The sequence below is a fragment of the Erpetoichthys calabaricus genome, chromosome 4, assembly GCF_900747795.2.
Source record: "Erpetoichthys calabaricus chromosome 4, fErpCal1.3, whole genome shotgun sequence".
Taxonomy (NCBI): domain Eukaryota; kingdom Metazoa; phylum Chordata; class Cladistia; order Polypteriformes; family Polypteridae; genus Erpetoichthys; species Erpetoichthys calabaricus.
In genome coordinates, this window is record NC_041397.2 from 172915929 (window position 1) to 172937675 (window position 21747).

A 21747-nucleotide genomic window follows, 5' to 3' on the forward strand; every position below is an offset into this window, starting at 1 on the left:
ATAGAAAGTGGTGCTAGAATTCTTTGTCAATCCAACAAAACCCACAGTGAATGACAAAACAATTGAAACTTTTACCTCACAACAGTCTTCATGTGTGCCCAATTTGTACCTTGTCTAAAAGAAAATTCACAATTAAATATAATATGGTACATACAGTATAATAACAAAAGGGAAAGCATCCAGGAAGTAAACACTATTATGCAAGATGGCTTGGAAGCATAATTAAATGTATATACTGTATTAACAGTAAGCCAATTTATCTCATACTGTGTATCACAACATAATTAGTTTGTGCAGAATGAATGTTTTGTATTAATAAAAAAGCAAAACAGCTATTTGAAAAATCTATCATTGGTCACTCCTTATCTATCTATCTATCTATCTATCTATCTATCTATCTATCTATCTATCTATCTATCTATCTATCTATCAGAAACATTCAGAACATACATTTGCTGTCTATAAAAGCTGAATATCCAAATTACAAGATCCCTATGTTGTTGTCATATTAATTTTCCACATGTAACTATGAGGCTGCTTCCTATAGCAGTTGTCACATAGATAAATTGATCATTTCATTTTTCTGCTGCTCGGAATACTTGGTTGTAAACCTGAACACAACATGAATATAAGCAGACTGATAAAATGAACCGTTCATTTTTTAAACATAAGGCATATATTAAAATGAACTGCAGTGAGCCAAAAAGGAAAAAAAAGAATAAAAAGAGGTTTAGATCAAATGAACTTCATATTTCTTTTGCTGACAAGTGAGATCAGTGTTGATCAGACAGCAAATATCCATAAGCTCATTTGAAACTCAGTTTGAACGTGTTGAGCTTTTTGAAGATAGTTAGCTGACAGATTTTTTTTTTTATATAAAAACTGTTTCATCATGTCAAAGTGTTATCATTTTAGTACTTTCTTCTGTTCCACTTATGGATCAGGCACCATAAATTTAATACAATGAATAGCAACACATTGGAAAAACCAAATGCTTGTGGAACATCTGTGTCTGCATGATATTAAAATGTTTTTTGTAAAGCTAATAACTGATGGCACAGTAGTGCACCAGCACAAAATGTGGATCTTGTAGAGCGTGTATGTCCTCCATGTGTTTGCATGGGTTTCAACAGGGGACTTCTCTTCTCTGCAACAGTTCAAAGGTGTACCACTTTCTTAGGTACACAGCCGTGCCTTAGTGTGAACTAGTGTCTCATCCAAAACAGGTTCCTGCCTCAAGTCTGTTACTCTAATAGCTCATACATCTCTAATCATGGCCATAAAAACCAGATGTGGAAAAGGGATGAATACATTTCTATCAATTCACTATTTAGCGATATGATTTCAGGAGATATTTTCAAACTCTATCAAACAATTTTTGTATGCTGTTTTGTGTGTGTATGTGGGTGTGCAGTGCTGTGTTTCCAGTAAATATTTCTATTCATCCACCCTTTGTTGAATCTGTTTAAATCAGTTCTGGATCACGACACCCAGACCCTAACATGGCAAAGCATACATGGAGGACAGGGTGCCAATCCACTGGAGGGTACAGTTAGCACTACTGCCTTCCAGCAGCACAGTCTTAGGTCCCGATCCCAACTCAGTCATTGTCTGTGTGGCATCTTCATGTTCTGCTCATGTCTCTGTTGTTTTTTTTTTTTCTCCCACATTACAAATACAAATGTGTTAGGTTAATCAGGGTAACTAGTAATATTTATCATACGACAGGTTTATTTGTTTAGTCAAAATCCTAAAATGCTGACATCCAAATGCACAATTTTAAATTAAAAGTAACTGGCTGTTTTTACAAAGCAAACTTGTAGTCACTTCCATACACATTAGTATAATCTTCAGTATGGACCTGAGTGTAATGCGGAAAAAAAAATGCCGCAACAGATTTTGAATTGGCATATACAGATTTCTCTTAATGGAAAAGTCTCACTGCATCTCAATTCTTAGGATAAGAATATTATCTACCTAAAATTTTGGTTTAAAAAAACACCTTCACAATAGAAAAAAATATTTTAAGAAAATCACATCTTTTCCAATCCTATAAAAACATGAATGTTGGTTTGATTGACAGCTCTAAACTGGCCCAGAAATTATGGGTTCATGCACACACCATCCTATCCAGGACTGTTCCCTGCCCTTTGATGCCATCTTAAGCTCAAGTTGTCTACAGCCCTGAAATTGGATTAAGCAGATTTAGTAAATCAATGGATGGAGTGTTCAGTGATGTAATTAGTCTATGAAAACAAGTGTTGAAACCAGACACTAGGCTGTCCTCTTGCAGGTTCAAAGCACAAAACTGCACGCTCTTGTTTATGTTCATATGTGTGTGTTGTCAATAAGATGTCAACTTGTGAGATACAGACAAACCACAACTGCCATGAAGGAAACTGACAGTAACAACAAAGTCAACATCTGGAAGAATTACCAAAGAACTTTTACCTTTGTTTTCCAATTGGATTTGAGTGTAGACAGTATAGCTGAGCAGGGGAGGGAATTAAAGTACTAATAGATATGAGATGAAATGGGCAATCAGTCCAGAAAAGCACGCTGTTGATTTAATTAATACAAATGTGATGAATAAAACAACAATGAGACTTCTGTGTAGGAAGAAGTAGTAACAGCTCTATTGTCATGAGCACATAGTATAGCAACATTCTTACTTGCATGTCCAACCAACATGAAACATGCTGCCACTCTCTTTTTCTATAATAAATCAGAAAGTACTAAAATACAAATTCCTAGGAAACATAGATCGGCTTACCTGGTATACTCTTTACTCTTGTGTCTATGCTTCCTTAAACCTTACGATGGCAATTGGCAATTGCTACGAAAAGCATTTAAAAAAATAAAGACTTTGTGATTGCTATGCTTTGGTTGTTGTGTTTGGATTCTTTACTTTGAATGGTAACTTGTTTTTTTAATATCACCCATATATCTGTCTACTGTGTACGCTAGAACAGCTTACTCCATTACAAGTTCGCAGTGTGTCTGAAATATATTCCAGCAGCATAAGACCCAAAGTAGGAGCCAACCATGGACAGAATGTTAGTCTGTTGTGGACTACTCTAACTCTTGTCTTTAGGAGTGGCAAAAAACTGAAGTAGCATCACTTTAAGATCAATCAGGGTAGAAGGAGCAGGCCCCACACAGACAGGGAATAGGCCTTTATTTAAATCCAGGACTCTTGCGGGGGGGTTCTTGTACGGTTCTGGCAGCACTAACCATTATGCCATCTTGCCCTCAAAATTAAGGTTTTACTAATGAATATCCTGATAACTTATATAAAAACTACAACTATTAGATGTCAAGCCTCTGTGTTCCCTCTACCTTCCATATTGTTGCTATTCTAGCCAGGCAGATATGCTTTTAGAATTAGATTATTAATACAGATGTTTTCCTTGATGTTCTGTCTTTCTGTCATCTTTCATGGTTAACTATTCACACTGTCAGTAGCATTTTGAAGGAATATCCTTTCAAAGTATCACACTATCAGGTCATAGTATTAATTCCGTGAAAAAATGTGTATGTGCATGTGCCTTACAGTTGACGAGATTTATTATCCCACCGCCAGGTATCATATTAAATGTGATGATATACACACGTTTAGTATATCAGATGTTTAAATTATACACAGACTTGTTTCATACTTTAATTTGATCATTTCAGAAACAAAAGCTTCATATGCATTTCCTTTTTCTTGTGTGCATGTCTGGGGTGTAATGAAATCCATCTATCCTTTCTCCAAACATAATTTTTTCCATTACAGGGTCATCAGGAAGCAGTGCTTATCCAGTAGACACAAATCTTGTTTAGGATGCTAGTCCATTACAGGAAACATTCACACACACACACTCATGTATACTCTGTGAATTTATAGTCGCCAGTTAACTCAACGTGGACATCTTTGGATTGTGGGAGGAAACCATAGCACAGGGTGAAAATCCATGCAGACACTGGGAGAACATGCAGGACCAGACAGAGGCCACATTGGAGGCTCCCCTAAGTTTGGCTTCTTCTTTGAGTCTGATGGCCTCATAATTGGCTCTGGTTGCCTGTGACCCTGTAACTGAAAAACTAGGCTTGCAAAATGGATATACGAATGGATTCCATCTTGCCAGTTGTCCACAGCTACTACTTTGTGAACTCCATGCCTGTCTATTCTTGTTTATTTTTTCAAATTTACTGTGGCACCTGTGACACCATAACTGGCAGTCTGTTTTTACTTTTTCAAAATTTTATTGCACCACTCATCATACACATTGTGTCCGTTTCTGATCCATCTGTTCTTTCTGACCTGTCCTATTTTTAAGCTGTCGCTTCCTTCTTAAATCGGACATATTGTATGTCTGACTGCATGATATTGTTGGAGTAAACATCTTGATCTCACTGGAGCAATGAACCTTTGTTGCTTTATGTTGTGAACAATCTTCTGTTCAGTGATGATGCTGAATTCTTCTTCTTTAGGGTTCCCCTTTTGACACCTCTATCTGTTCTATCTCCTTATAAAAACAATTTTAAATTCAATGGAATCTCATGAATTACAATTTTCACAAGCAGGGGTAAAAGGTCTTGCTTCACATCTTTAGGGTGACTTTTAACCTGCAATTTGTTTTATTTTTAAAGTTAGGATTTAAATTTAAGACCAACATTTTAACTGCAGCTTCTAAAATTTGACATTAGGTAGTTGTCACCGTTTCAAGGCTGTCATCGATGTATTTTAAATATTTTTGAGTTTGGTGGCTTTAAATGTTACCCCTTACTACAAATCTGCTATCTTTTTGATATGTTTTTTATATATATGACCTGTGTTGCAGGTGGCACGGTGGCGCAGTGGGTAGCGCTGCTGCCTCGCAGTTGGGAGACCTGGGGACCTGGGTTTGCTTCCCGGGTCCTCTCTGCGTGGAGTTTGCATGTTCTCCCTGTGTCTGCGTGGGTTTCCTCCGGGTGCTCTGGTTTCCTCCCACAGTCCAAAGACATGCTGGTTAGGTGGATTGGCGATCCTAAATTGGCCCTAGTGTGTGCTTGGTGTGTGGGTGTGTTTGTGTGTGTCCTGCGGTGGGTTGGCACCCTGCCCAGGATTGTTTCCTGCCTTGCGCCCTGTGTTGGATGGGATTGACTCCAGCAGACCCCCGTGACCCTGTGTTCGGATTCAGCGGGTTGGAAAATAGATGGATGGACCTGTGTTGCTACTGACTTTTAAATTTCTTTACTTTCTGTTCTTTAATTTCCCATTTTCTTGAGATTTTCAAGTGGACATTCACCTGATTCTACTGCCTTTGATTATTTTATCTAACCTACTATAAATGTACCATTTAAGGTTCCTAATATTTCATAGGTTTTTCCCTTTTTTCTTGTTTAAGGAGTATTTTCTTGCATATTGCTTGGTAAATCATTCCACCCATACATTCATGCATCATCTATACCACAAACACATAAAGAGTTATATCAGGAATTCTTCATTCTGTACATTCTTTATTTAAAGCCAATGTCCTAACACCTACCGTTATACTGTTTGTTTAATATACACTCTTTGACTTTGCATTATTAAAAGTCTCTTCTGGTTTCTAGTTACTATTAACATTTCACACTCCATCTTTACCTTAATTTAATTTTATGCCTCTGTTTCTGTCCACACCAGATGCATTATGTATTGCATAGTATTGTTGTTTAATTCCTGGCTTTCTGGGATTGTAACCTTGACATACTGGTGAGACCTGTGGGAGCTGATGTAACTTAAAGCAGCATTGCCAGGAGTCTTCTGCTTCTGGCAGGGTCGCCTATCATGAAAATGTTTAGGAATAAGCTCCAGACAAACAGTTATCCCTCATCTAACTCCTCAGTAACAGATCAGACAAATTATTGGCTATGATGGCAGAAGAAGGTTGCAGTGCGACATTGATTTAATTCAATTCAGTTTCTTTTTGTATAGCGCTCTTTACTGAGTGTTGGCGCAAAGCATTGTGACAAGTTTTCAGATAAAATGCAAGTATAGATTATACAGATTACTAAATACAGAATTATTGCAATGAAAGACACATATATTTGCTTAAATACACAGAAAACAAAGTAGAAGTAGAAACCAAAGTAGAAGTAGAAACCGATCAACATAAATGGAACCAAACAATATCTGTGCATTAATTAAATGTTGAACTATGGCCAATGGCCATTATTCTACAGGATCAATGTCACTAACTTGACACAATTCTATAGCTTGCCTGCACCTGCACTTTGGCCTTCACACATTAACAAATTTCAAAAACAGGCTCCCACCTAAGTCCTGCAGAGATGGGCAAGTGGCAATAAAGACAAGACTGTGAAACTGGAGGTCCCTTATCATGGACGTGAATATTTCCAGCAGTTGCTAGAAGGTTACCAAGCACTCACAATTAAGCAAAATTGCAATTCGGCAACTGCATCTATAACTGATTAGTTATCCAATCAAAAACGTTGAAGCATACGTTTAAAAGCATTGAAACAAGCTATCAAAAACAAGATTTCCACCCCAGCCTCCATGCCCTCCCATTGATATTAATAAGTACCTCATGACTGCCTGCATATACATTAAGTCTAGTGGCTGATGAAGATATTGAGAAACAGTTTTACTGCCATCTCCATGTAGTACTGACGGCCATTACCAAAGAACACAAGATGATACTCCTGCCTGGGGTGTTAATGCAGTGGTTGTATATGACTCCAAATATAGCAGAGCAGATGTGGGAAACACCAGTTCCCATGTTTGGGAACATGACCTTGTCATCACCAACTCACTGTTATGCCAGATTAGCTAAAACAAGACAACATGGATGCAACCCTAGTCCTAGTTCTGGCATCTCCTAATCTATGTAACCATCTGTGTTGCTAACCTGAAGGATATGTATGTCACATTCACTATGCTTGACAGGCTGTTGCCTGGTTTGTTCAATCATGAATGTCACTTTCACCACAAACATTGATAAAGCCCAAAGTCAAGCAGAAAGAAGCACGATTCCAGACTCCTCCAGAAGGTCAGTCATGGGGAACTCCATCTCTTCTCCAGTCAAAGACCTGATTTCCACCAACACGCATTTGAAGAGCAGTGGACAACTCTCTCAAACATACTCCATGAGACATACATCAAGACCACTGGCTATACTATCTATCTATACGTCACACCCACACCAGGACTGGTTTAAAAATGTTTCCCTTTACACATATGACATGTTCCTGAATAGCTCTTATGTGGACTGTTTGCATCAACTAGTGATTCATGAAACAAGTTTCAATTCACATACAACTTTGTAAACCTGATATTAAAATTTATTTCACAGCCAGTTGTGTAACACCAGACTCACTCATTAACACTACTCCCTAAATTCTCATTCACACTTCTCTGTTCAAATGTGTTTTTTTCTGCAACTTCACAAACCATATAATCTGTACCACAATGGTAAAATCAGTTCTGTTTTATGCCTCTCATTCACATAACCGCTGAAGAGTGTGGTACGTATGTTTTTTAAAATTTAACACTGAATATATTCCATATGAATATACACAAAACCACATGATTGTGCACTTTACAATGTTGGCTCAACAGGAAAACTCAGTACATGGAAAGCTAACACTGCCAAACACTAAAAATATTTGATCCATCACTTGTAAATTACAGATTGAATTCAATGTAATGAATCTAATATTCTAGATTATCTTACCTTTATTAATATCAATGCTTTAAACAAAACCCTTTCTTGGATTTCAAAAGAAAGAACACTGGTAATAAGATGTTTCATTACAATGAGTGAAAAAGACATTTTTCTGTGTGATAAACACTGAATAATTTTGTTTTGAATTGCTCATAGTTCAAACTTTTTAAAATTTACTCAGAATTTGACCCATTATGTGAGATTTAAACCCAGGCAACAGCTCTTGTTGGCCATAAATGTTGTATTTGTCTCTGGCCCATAATTCACAAATGGACATTTTTGATATTGCAGTCAAATAAATCCTCATGTACGCATCACTCTTGCCAGAACTGTACTAGATGGAAATCTTTTTCACAATTGCTAACATACTTGTTATTTTTATATTACTAGTACACCACCTTATTTTTCTGTAATGTAAAAATAATAGACCACTGTCTCTTACAGTGGCTTAGAGTTATGCTTCACTTTTTAAAAATGGGGAAAAAAACATAACAAGATTCATCCCTTATGTTCTAAAAATATGGCTGCTCTATTTCAGCGCTGCTCTTCTCTTTCAAGCTCAAGAAGAGTATTAAACATTTTTTCTTTACTCTGTGTATGTCTTTTTGGGAGGTTTTATAGGATTTCATGGCAGAGGCATATCTACAAGAAAACACGTGTATTGCACAAGTGGTGTCATAGTAATGTACTATTGCATTATGCTTCTCTTTATTTATTGTATTTCTTGATCATTAGTATCATTTCAAAACTAGCATGAACAAAATCTTACAAAAGTGAAAACTCTTCCACTCAACATAACAATCCTCACTTCTTAAGTAAAAAAAATACCTTGTCAAGCACAGGCTTCTTCGCATTACAAACAACTGCAATATTAAAATAAGAAAGAAAGTCATTTAATACCCTTCTTATCTTACAAGCCACAATGGTGCTGAAATTTCAAAGTTATGAAAACTAAGTCTGGGACGATTTTCAAATGTGATCTGCTATCGCAAACACCCTATCATCTCAGCAGCCATTCCAAGTACACCTCACTGCAGCCTGCAGAGCAGAGTGGGTCTGGATGTCTGGGGTGCGGCTGAATGTTGGTGGCTCGCTATCCCAGTCTTGGTCACTCTCACAGCTGATGCTACATATATGGTCTGTGATTCACTCAGCCTGATACATCTGTTGCTTGGGTGTCTTCTTCTATCATCTTGATCATCGGGGCTCCAAAAAAGGTCATGAACTAGTTCGAAAATCCCAAGAAAGAGCAAAAGGCCATTCCTTTGAATGTGAAACTTGAACTGCTAAAATATAGGTTACCAGCTGCAGTAGTAAATGAAGAGCAAATATCTTATTAGGGCTTGTTTTGATGACTAAAGTTATTTTTAAGGTTGATCTATCAATTTTCATTTTTTTTTATCTTTATTTCACCTTATACAATTTCTTGTATTAGGAATTTGTTAGTTTCCACATACCCCTTGGCGTCAGAGCTCAGGGTCAGCCATTGTACAGCACCCCTGGAGCAATTACAGGTTAAGGGTCTTGCTCAAGGGCCCATCAGAGTAGGATCTCTTTTGGCAGTGACGGGGATTCGAACCGGCAACCTTCTGGATACCAGCACAGATCCTTAGCCTCAGAGCCACCACTCCGCCCTTTTGGTGTTATTTAAGCAAAAATTGAGGTTATTGTTGGATCCTGGAAATGTTTTAACTTTTTTTTTTTTAATTAATGGCAGTTATGTACGGAAGCTCTGAACCGCACAGTGAAAAAAATTATGGGATAACCCTTATCTCGTATGTACATGAAAATATCTCTTTTACTTTTACGTATGTACAAAATTTTTTCACGTACGTACCAGATAGTTTTACGTACGTACAAGATAAACTTAGATTAAAATATTACAAAAGAGCACTTCAGGGCTACCTAATTACGACCTTACCAAGGCCATGGCGATTCAGTTTGACATCACTTCCAGCTCTTGTAGTGCAGTGATATAAAAAAGCAGGCGGCAGGGCTTATATTTATTAAAGGAGTGTGGGGTGGTTGGAGATGGGTTTAACAGCAGCTTGCAATACCTATGACGTATGTCAGGTAATGCCCAGAATGTCAGTCACGAAATGCCCATCGCATACCCCATTACACTATGGTTAAGATTAGGCTTGTGGGATGGTAAGGGTTTAGGTATGTGCTTTATGTTTACAGGTATTCGTCTGCACACTCGTATGGAGCACCTGAGGAGATATGGTGTTTTATTTCCTTCCTGGGAAACAATTTGGTGTATACAACTTACTATCTCGTGCCCACCATGTATATATCTCGTGCCCACCACTTACCTTAGCCTGCGCACCAGGTACTTTAAGGTCGCACCGGCCAATACTGCGTGTGCGCGGCATACATTCAGATAAGAACCAAATGCCATTGTGTGCAATTGTACATTATTTACTGGAAACAGGACATATCACTGAACAGTCCTATGTTTTCCTCACACAGTTACAGTCCACAGAAATGGATATTGGCAAGTTTATAAAAGCAGGCTATGCATTCAAGCCCAGATTGTTAAATCCGTGAAGCAGCACCGCTAACCACTACACTAATTTATAGTAAAAGGAAATGACAATAGTTAGCCATCTACTTACTAGCCCATAGCTTCTTATTCGCACAAGTTACAAAAGGAATTCATATTTTACGTATTGAGTGCATGTGAAGTTTATGTAGTCCAATGTGGGTTCACTAATTTAATGCACTAGTAAACCTGGCACACTCGATCGCTTATCTACACCAATGAACTGTGGGATTTAACGTGCATCTAAAGAGTTAAATCCAAATCGGGCCAAATTAACTCCCGCCATTTTCAGTCAAGAAATGTACCCCTGTTAAAAAGCCAAACTTGAATATCCTAGTCAAATCCACTGGCAAACCTGGCACATTGGGTCATCCATTGCACTGTGCAAAACGAACTGCGATCTTTAAAGGCTCAGCAGAGATCTAAATCGTGTTGCTGCCATTTTTATTGTCATGTTTTTGACAGGATGGATTACTAAGTTAAATTGCATGTAATACTTGCTTAGCCCAAATGTAGGTACACTTGGTATATTAATTTGCTAACTTATCATGTCATTGTGTTTATGGTAATGGGAAAAAGAAAAGATACCTTCTTTCAGTTTTATTACATATCAGAGGCACTGACGGTTATTGAACCATTGATTGCCCCTTAAACATCCGTGTGGTTGCATTATGAAAATTCACCTTTTAATGGAGTTTTCAGGAACTGATTATCTTCACAAAGCAGTGGATGCCTACACTTCTAGTCTGACATACTGATGGATTGGTAATACAAAATTGGTTCTAATGAGCATGTAGCTAATTTCTGGACTTATTTTTCAAATTGTATGGGTACTAAAGCCAGTAGTCACTGGTATACAATGCAGCCAAAGTTCTTAGCTAATTGCTAATGAGCCATATACATTCTGCTATGTTTAATATTAAATTGCATATGACTCATGAAAGGATTTAGGTTACATACACCAATATATGAACATGCACAAAAGCCCAAAGGGTAAAGCCCCCACCCCACTCTTTAGTTGTATACATGTACATCTACGGACTTTGAAAGGGGACCTCCACCCCCAACTTCCAAGACTGTTTACATTTACATGCATGTCTGCTTATTTTGAATGGGGATGCCCCATCCTCCCTGTTCCCTAAAATTCTTTCCATATAAATTTGTATCTGCGGATTTTAAAGGGGGAACCACATACAACTGACAAGAAAATACAAAAAGAAATACTTTACTTCAGTGAGAAATTTAAACTAAACTGGTAAAAATCTGCTAATGATAATAGTAAATATACTAAATTTCACATTACTCCTACTCATTACCTAGTTCAATTCCAATGAGTACACTTTCCTATAAAACTGTGTTTTGCAATGATTATCAACAAAAGCCAAGTAACTAGGAAAAGCAGGAATTGAGTTAATGCAGGAATGTTCATGTCCAATGATATGTAGCATGTTCAAGAGTAAGCAGCCCCAGTTACCACATAATATTATTATTATTACTTATTATTTGACAGATGGTTTTATCCAAGGAGACTTGCAACATTTATGATACAATTGGTGATATTTCTTTTACTTTCTCCGTTGGAGCTCAGGCAGGTGTAGCAACTTGCTCATGGTCACACAGTGTCAGTAGCAGGATTTGAACTCACAACCTCAGGGTTTGAGGTCCAAAGTCTTAAACACTACAACACACTGTCAGCCAATAATATTAGTCTTCTGCTATAAAATGCAAATATTGTATACAGAAAAGTTAAGTTACATCCAATTAACCAATGACACTATAATTGAGGCCCATTGTCTTACAAGCTTTCCCAGGAGAAGTTACATAGCATAGCTACTGTTTTATATAAGTGGACACTAGCACAAATTTCTACAATAAGTTAGGTGACCCATTTAGGGTCATACAGAAAAAAAATATTTGCAAAAACTACTAAATACTATATAACAAACAGAACTACAAAGCATTGGCTTTTCATCAAGGGCTTGTTCCTACCTTATTCCCATTACTGCTAAATTAGCTCCAGTGTCTATTATTGCTGGGAATTGCTGGGAACTTGAAGAAAACACTTTACCACATTCTTAATATTGACAATTTTAATCTGTATCCCACATTTTGTTTCTGAAGGAGGAAGCAAGAATGACCATCCCAAAAATGCTTGAAGAGATTGATCTGAACAGAACAGAGAAATGTGTCCGGATTAATTCAGTGTCAAGTGGTCTTGCAGAACTGGACATGGAAGTCATACTGCAGGCAAACCAACTGCCCTCAGCCTTGATGTTACCAAAGGTCGAGAACACTGAAGAGATCCAATGGGTGAGTATCAGCAATGACACATAATAAAGATTGTATTAGCCGAAGGCTTGAAGAACATTCAGAAATAAATGTGAAACAGACAAAATAACTGTAATCTCCGACCTACTAATATGCTACAATGTTTTTTGGCAACCCTAAAAGTGGGTTACTTTTTCTAATTTGTGCAAGGAAAACTGTGCTGATTTTTTATCTGCTTAAGAAGTATTACAATTTAAGACAAGTAAAACCAATATTTTGGCCAGCTGAACAAAGCTGATTAAATCATTAGTGTATAGAATAATATATTAATGAACACTTTTGCATTTGTAGGTCTGCTAAAGAATCACTCACTCATATTTCAGTAATTCACAGTTGTTTCCTTAGTTTCAGAAAAGTCTGTAGGAGATGAAATCTTACTTTTCAGTGCAATGGCTTTGTTTTTAGGCATTAGCTATACAGGTACATGAATCATGTTTAAAAAAAAATTTTCTCTCTCTTTCTTTCTCTCCATCACTTTCGCTGCCACCTTAATGGTCATTTTCCGGGTTCACTCAAGTTGGCTAGTTGCCTCCCAAATCTTGAAGATATAGAAGCAGACATTTTTATGGCTGGATGCCCTTCCTGATGCCAACCTTTTTGGTTCACTTGTTACAATAGTATAACTCAAAATGTATTCCCTAACTGACTTGTGGGCCTTTTGCACTGCTGCAGATTCTACTGTATTATCAACCCTGCAATCAGCTCTCAGTTCACCAGCACTTACTGTAACATTTTCTTCCTTGTAATTTATCATATATTGAATAGTCATGATAGATTTGTAAGTGATGCAAATGTAAAGTTATGTTGTCACTTAAGGGATAAATTGAAGAATAAATGTAATAATCTACATTTAGACTTGCAATGGTCATTACCCTGTTAAGTGGTTATGTTTTATAAAGTAGTGTTTATAAAGTTAAGCATTCAAAATCTGGGAAGCAAGATTGGTTTTGCTTTGATTTGGCCCTGCCATGTGTTAGGAGCTGCAGAGAATTCAGGTCTTTTGAAACCTCCATCCAGTTTTTTTTTTTGTCCTAAAAAAGGTTCCATCCACCTTAGAAAAGATACTTTGTTACACAACACAAGATGAAGGGTTGGGGCCCACATTTAGAGATGATTGCAGGAAAAAATAATACAAAAAAGGAATCGACAGGACCAATGCGGTCCGAGGTTTCAGCTTCACTTTTGTGCATCATAACTAGCAGGTTCGGAAATGAATTTTGACTTATTCTTCTCCTATAGTTAACAGGGCAAAGAGAGTGAGTTCAGATCTCTTCCTTTTATTTGTCCTCTGCTCTATGAATAATGAGGGAAAGGTTTCAATATGTGCATCACCCCGCTTTCTGCTTTCCCGGTTCCTACTACACAGGGTTATTATAGTTAATGAAAACTAAAATCAAAACTGAAACTATTAATAAAAAAAACATTATCATAAACTGAAATAAAATATTTAATATAACCGAAATGAAAAACTAACACTAAATTAAACTGTTAAACTAGCTGGAAAGACTAACTGAAATAAAATAATTTACTAAAAATATTTTTATTTTTCATCAAAACTGGACTTACACAAGGACTAACCAGGGCTGCAAGGGTCCCAAAATCAATCAAAATATATTAATAAGAATTTCATATTCTGTTTTTGAATAAATATTCCTGCAGTTAGGCTTTAACCCTTGGAACTTTTAACTCTAAAACAAAAAGTCATCCACCATGAGCCGTCCATATATATTAACGGCGGCTGGTGACGGAGGGCGGGTGTTCACACAGCATTTGCAGTGACAGAGCAAACTGAATACAGGCACATAAAGCATGTGAAGAAGAAGGTGATTTACTGTGTGAGTAAAGTGAATCTGATATAAAGCAAATATCAGGATGCTGGTTTGATGAGACCAGCAGCTGAGCTGGTATCAATGAATTATATTTAAATAATTATATTTAAACAATTATATTTATTATATTATATTTAAATCAAAGTCGTTTGAGATTCCAATATGCAAATGAGTTACACTGCCATCAACAGTCATATCTCACTTTTCAGAGTAATGGATGAACAATAACAGGTTTGTGAGAGCTTTAGAAGTCCTGAACTGAGCATGCACTAAACTGAATGGTATCTCTCCATCTTTCACCATCAGAGTTGAGAAAACCACTGAAAACTGTTCATGTTTGGTTTAAGGGTTGCAATTTTTCTCAATCATTAGTTAATTAATTCTATATACCACTCATTGTTAAAACCAATTGGATTGCCATCTGACAGTCATGTGATAGAACGGCCATACTTTGCTGCAACTGTTCCCATCAATACCTGTTTCTGATGAATTAGAATAACGGACCTTTGCAATGTTTAATTCTCATTACATTTACTCACGTGCCCCAACATTTCAATGTTAATACAATTTATTGATTCTGTTGGCATTAGAGCACAAGTGCCAGCATTTCTAACACCAGCTATTGGGCCAGTTTAGAGCTTCCAGTAACTTGACCTGCACATCTTTGAGAATGTTGAATGAATACTGGTGTACAGTAAAAGAACTCACACAGACATGGGGAGAACATGCATAATGACTAGATTCAGAATTTGAACCCAGGGTGTCAGACACATGAATAGACTGAGCTAGAGATTGCTAATGCTGCCTACATTATTTTTCATTTTTATTTTATTTCTCAGTCCCAGCAGCTTCTGTATGCTACTTTCAGCATCCACAGGTAAAGTGTTGGCTTGTGTAACACTGTTGATCTTATTCCAACTAAATGCTTTTTCTGATTTACTGACATTATTCTTTCTTATTCAGTTTGCTTCATGGCTTGGGTACATGGTGGTGCAATAGGTAGCATTGTTACCTTGAAGAGTCTAAACCCTGGTTCGAATCCAAGCCGGCTAGTGCTCAGTGGAAAGGTTTTTGTGACAATATTGAGCCATTTTCTCCCCATGTTTGCTTAGATTTCCTCCAGGGGCTTAAGTTTACTCCCACCGTCCAAACACACAATGATTGATGAAAGTCAATTGGCTTGCTATAATGATTATGGACGTGTGCCGTGATAAACTGGCGCCCTGCCTTGTGCCTGTTATTACTGGAATACTTTCTGTCTCTCTACAAGCCCATACTGAATAAAGCAGATTTAGAAAATAGTTGGATGCTTCACTGCTGATGGAAAGCTACTAAGCATAATTGCACCAAATATGAGACCTATGTAGGTCTTCATGAAATAATAATGAGCAGTAAAAATCATGTTAATTGGTCATATGGGCTGCTTGCTTTCTGAAATTCTATCTCTGGTTTACAGTCAATTGTAATTATGTGCAGCTCTAAAGGAAGATTGTTGCCATGTGATTGAAATCTAAACTGTATTCCAGAATCATTGTGGAGATCTCACTCGCGCATTTAACAATTTGCCTCAATTTTAATGACAGGTTGTTTTGTTTGTTTAACTGCTGCATAGCACATGATTACAGAATGGTTTTGGAAAAATTCAAGTTTCAACCTGCTTAAGAAAAACCAATTGCAAAATAAACAGAATTACAATTTTCTATAATAATAATTTTTTGGAAAAGGTAGCTTGAAAGCATTAGTGAATAGTAAATTCTATTGTCAAATGAACTTAATCAGATTTATATTTAAGAAAACACAATATGACTAATATAAAGAGAATATACAAGAACTGGAGTAAGTGGTTGGCCCTCTGCTGCTCAGAGCTGGTGCCGGTGTTCAAATTGCACACTATGGTGTGGTCCATGTGGAGTTTGCACATGGTGTTCCCTTCCAATCCCCAAAGATGTGTCAGTTAGATTAGCTGGTAACTTAAAGTCATCTCTAGTGGTAGTTGGAGTTTGTGTGTGTGTGGACCCTGCAATGGACTGAAACGAAAATCCAGGGTTGATTCCTGCTTTGTGCCCAGTGCTTCCAGGATAGGCTTTGGCCCCCCACAGTCCTAAACTGGATCGAGTGGGTTTGAAAAAGTATGTCCATATGTATAAGAGACATGATAGACCTAATGATTTTAATTACTGTGGCTGTTGTGGAAAACACAGACTGGGACTGATACTGAAAGTATAGTCCAGCACGGAGATCCCCATTTAATCAAAACTAAATTAGGCAAAAGAAAAAGTGATGCAAATACACTAAATAAGGTTTCACTGCCTACAGCTCTGCTCCTCCAGAATGTTTACAGGTAATCCACAAAGCTCTGTCTCATCAGATGGTCAAGGTCAAAAGACGACTTACCTCCAGAGATCTGTCTCACTTTGCATCTCCACTCAAAGAAAGGGCGGGGCTTAATTCAGACATCAAGTTACGTGTCATCTGTTGCATGAGCTTCTGAGCTGTGGGGGAAAAGGGAGAAGTCATTAGCATCAGTGCTCCATCTTGTCCTGGGGTAATTGTGCTTTCATCTGCAGAGGCCTTCAGGTGTCTCCAAAATGCACATGAGTGACACTGTATTTTAGGTTTAGAATGATTGTTGTGTTAAATACATACAAAATTTTATAAGTAAGTTTAATACCCTTTTGCTGTCACCAGTAAGAAAATGGGCTCAAGAAACTGAAACTGATTTTGAGTACTCAGCCTGTAACTGCTGATTTAAAACAGCAGCTAAAACATTCCATATGCAAGGCATTCATTGGGTCTCCTCTGACATCAAATTAGTAAATTATCATGTTGAGGTGCCACATAGGGTAGAGCAAGGGGTTGTTTATACATTATGCTCATGAATTTAAAACTTAAATTATATTATGGTTCTTTCATGCAGTATTTATTCACTTAAAGGAATATTCCACCCAAAAAATATTTTTATGTTACTTACCCCATGTAGTTTGTAATGAAAGTTGAGAAAAAAAAATGTTTTCATGCAAAATATAGATTAAGAAGTTTATAACACAACAGAACTCAATGGTGGCCAGTGCTGTATAACATCCATGGGTAAAAGAAAAAACAATTCTCATTTTAATCAACGCACATGATCCACATGTCATTTGTGAAATCTCTTGTTCAAAATGTGCAAAAATAATAACTTTTTTTCTAAAATATTCTTATATAGTTTTTTTCTGGAATTATCAGTACATACATAAACAGAAAACCCAAAGATTCTTGGGGGAGACTTTTTGAATTGAAGACAGCACTCTTGACTAACAAATGACAGGGAGAAGGCAGGTCTTCAAAGTACAGTACATGGGGTAAGTAACATATGAAAAATATAATTTTTGCATGGAGCATTCCTTTATGATACAGTCCAAAATCCATCAAGACCATGGTGGCCTGATGTCCAGGACTTGACAAATATATCCCTGTCAACCAATGTACCAATGTTGTTTTGTAGTAGCACCATTTTAAATATGAGAAATACAAGATAAGATACAAGATGTATTTTTATATACTGTCTGTATGTATGTGTGTGTAAAATATATATATATATATATATATATATATATATATATATATATATATATATATATATATATATACATATGTGTGTGTGTGTGTACGTGTGTGTGTGTGTATATATATATATATATATATATACAGTATGTATGAATATATATATCTGTGTGTGTGTGTGTGTGTGTGTGTGTACAGTATATATATAAGTATGTATATATATCTGTGTATATATAAGTACATACAGCAATGGGCAAAAACAGGTTTACAGTTAAATGTTTTAGTTTATCAATGAAATTTACCAGAGAGTCTACATAATTTCTAAAAATAAAATCATTGTATCATACTGCATTCTACTTAATATGCAATATTAATATTTCTAAAACATGCCTTTTTATGGTTAATGTGGTGAAATAAATGCAACAGAGTAATTCCAGCTCAGGTAGTATGAAATCAAAAGTAAATGATGTTTCACAAATATCAGCTCTTGGTCTTTTCTATCAGCATGTACAAAAGATGGAGTGAGCCCAATTGTTTGTTGCTGACTTGCCTGTCAAAACGTTTATAATTGCATGCTTGCAAGATGTGAATTTAATGAACCACTCTGTAGTGAAACAAAATTATAGCGCATAACCAGGGAGGCCCAGGTGGCAGCTGCTGATTGGTCAGCAGGACTGCTTTTAAGCTGTGTTCAGACGGAGCTCTCAGGGCCGGTGCAGTCACAATGGAACCACTAGCTGTATTCTGGATGCCAGCTTTTGTGTGTCATTCAATAAAATTAGGTCTAGGGTATGTGGTGTATAATTGCTGTGTAAAATTAGTTGCAATATTCTCGCTTATTCCACTTTTTCTATGCCCGACTTGCATTAGTGAGAGTACTATAAGCAGATTTTAGGCCAGTTTCAATTGTTTTTGTTTCTAGGTAAGTTCATGCTCATGATGGTGCCTTGTGAAAAACAAAGATTGAGTGAATTTAATGTTCTTCCAAAAGAATCAGGTTTTTAAATAAATGGAATGAATTAGTAGTTTTTGCACAGTTTATTTAATGACTTAAAGCCTTTCAGTTTCTTTTTTACGTAACTGCCCTTTCTTTTCTTTACTGTTGTGCGATGAATGTTGTCTTTCCCTAGTAATTGGTTTGATTGATCAGATTGTTTTACATGTCATTAAATGGAAAGCCAACAACAAATGTAACACTCGGTCCAACTAACTACAAAGCTTCTTAATCCTCTCTTGATTCCTTGTGTCAGACATTCTGTTGGAAACATTGTTCTGCTTAAGTGTTCTACAAGAATCATCCCAGTGACTTTAAAAAAACTTTTCAATGCGGATGTTGGTTCTTGACATGTCAGAAGACAGTGACATCATTAAATAACTGTTTTCCAGCTTTGCCTCACACAGTCTGTCACAGAGCTCTGTCAATTCAGCAGTTTCAGTCACTTTTGTTTCCATTTTGTTCTTTGTGCTGAAAAGATGCTTGATATTCCCAGAAAAAAAAATGCTTCATCTCAACGAGAGCATAAAATATGCAAATCTGTACTTGTATTGCACTGTTTATGTACCTCGGTGCCGTGAAATGTAAAACAGGCCCTAAAATAAATTCTTTTTTCACTTAATGTGAAACAAGAACAAAAGGAATTGCTGCATATTTAAAGGTTTGCTTTTAGGGCCAGCAGTTGTAGGTGACTGCTGCTCGCGGCCATCTGAGGCAACAAGCAGGAAGCTTTTAACTACTGTTTTTAATTAGTGTAAATATTATTTCCTGGGCAAGACTCAAAGTCTCCCTTCACTAATTGTGGGCAGGTGTGTCTATGTGTGTTTTAAAATATTTCTCTTTTGAAAACTTACAGCATGATGCCTTATTGGTCAAATGAAACATTAGTCTTGGCTGATTCATTAGTGTTTCTTGTCTTGATGTTCAAAAATATTCCTTATAGTGAGAAACTTTCCAAGAAGCTTTACGTGAAGTATGCAATAGAGTATGTGTCTACTGTATGTATCCCTGAGTCTACATGTATGTTAGCATACTGTATCTGCATACATGCTTTGACAAAAAGAGAATATACGGGTCAAGATGCACAGTAGGTTGTGGTTTAGAAAGGAACTTCTTAGTATCAGGGATCGGTTAGTATTGCGCCTTCTCATTAGTGATTATCATTTGTGTTGGTCTTTTGAATTAAATCGATTGTCGAAAAAACAACTTTTTTGTGTACTACTCTAAACAAGCACATTAAATGAGAAAAATAATGTATAACTGTAAATCACTATATCAGAAAAAATAAATGATAGTTAGATACTTTATTAATCCCAAGGGAAAATTCACAAATGATGATATATTGTTGACTTTTTGTCTACAGAATAGGAATCACACCAGCACTTTGACGTGAAAGGGGGTTATAACTCAGTTTGATTTGTAAACCCATTTAATGTAACAGCAATAAGTTCAGTGAGAAGAGACTTAGTACAGGTTAGAGCCAACTTTCTTCAAGATGTACATTGACCCAAGTAGGTGACACAATCAGGAGTGTGGGTGAACATGGGGGATTTTACATAAAATGCAAACTGGAATGGTGTGAATATTTCACTTTGCATATGTTACAATTACGGTTTGTTTCTAATTTGTATCTAAAGAGATTTCTGCTTTTAAATTTAAAGTTATGGATTTTGGGGTTGCTGAATCCATTGTCAATGTTACTTTTCTGATTTGGTTTCATTTTCAAGTAGTTTAAAATGTTTGCATGTTTTCTCAATTCCATCTTGGTTTTTATGGGCACTGCCATTTTGTGATGCAGGTGTCACTATGTTACTAAGGAATTACTATGATAAAGTGTGACACTTGACATCAGCTTGTCACATGATAGCAGGTCAACTTCGGACATTTCTGGGTCATCCAAGATTGGATACTGACAGTAAATCTGCCATGGACATGTTGTCTTTGGTTTTCTGGTATCGAGAGTTTTTAATTTGATCTTTGACTATGATTTAGGGTTTTGCTTTTTGACTTGGCAAAAAAGATTAATTGAATTCACAGTTACAAACTCGGCTTTGTATTAAATACACTTAGTCTTCTGGTCCATTCATATTTCTACCTGCTCTGCAGAACAGTATAGAACAACATACTGTATTTGTTACAGCTTACTCAATTCTTTGTTTCCAATGATTTAAACAGGCACTGGTAGGGCAGCGCAGGAAACAAATTGAACTGACAACAAATAAATGCTCTTTTTAAAGTTAACTATCAGTTTATCATGTACATTCTGAACACATTCTTGTAACTTGTATATCTTTTGGAGATTACACAGTGTGTTGCTATTATTTTAGTAGCAGAAGTTAACCTGTTATTGCAAACATTTGCCTGAAACTGAACACCTACATAGTCATAGTCCATCAAATAAAACAAATGGTTCAGAAATGGAGATGAGGTGGTAGTGTGAAGGAGTCTTCAGATGGTTTTACATCAAACCAAAATGGTCAAATTATTTCTTTGAATTTCTAATTCCATTCTGTGCAATACTATTGATTAATTTTTGATACCATTTCACTCTAAAATTTTTACAATAATCCCAGCAGAATAAGGATGCAGGATGTTCTTAATGTCATCAAGTAATAATATAAACAGTAAATTGCATCGATTATCTGCCTGATGCCATCAAAAAAACCATACTTGTGCTTTTGTTCAAACCAAAGAACATGTTTTCTCTGTTGAACAAACCTGCCATACTAGATCAAACTGACACTCCATAAAGGCTGGAGATACATGCATAGTCTTACATTCATATAAATGTCCAATCAGAGATGTTCAGGACTTCAT

General features: G+C 36.5%; 1 protein-coding gene across 1 annotated transcript in view; it reads left to right on the top strand.

Moving 5' to 3' along the window:
- clybl (citrate lyase beta like) overlaps positions 1–21747 on the top strand; it is a 352991-nt gene that overhangs the window by 311926 nt on the left and 19318 nt on the right. Inside the window, exon 3 of the mRNA XM_028799953.2 lies at positions 12358–12546. Within this exon, the coding sequence (XP_028655786.1) occupies positions 12358–12546 (189 nt within the window). The remainder of the gene's footprint in view (positions 1–12357; positions 12547–21747) is intronic.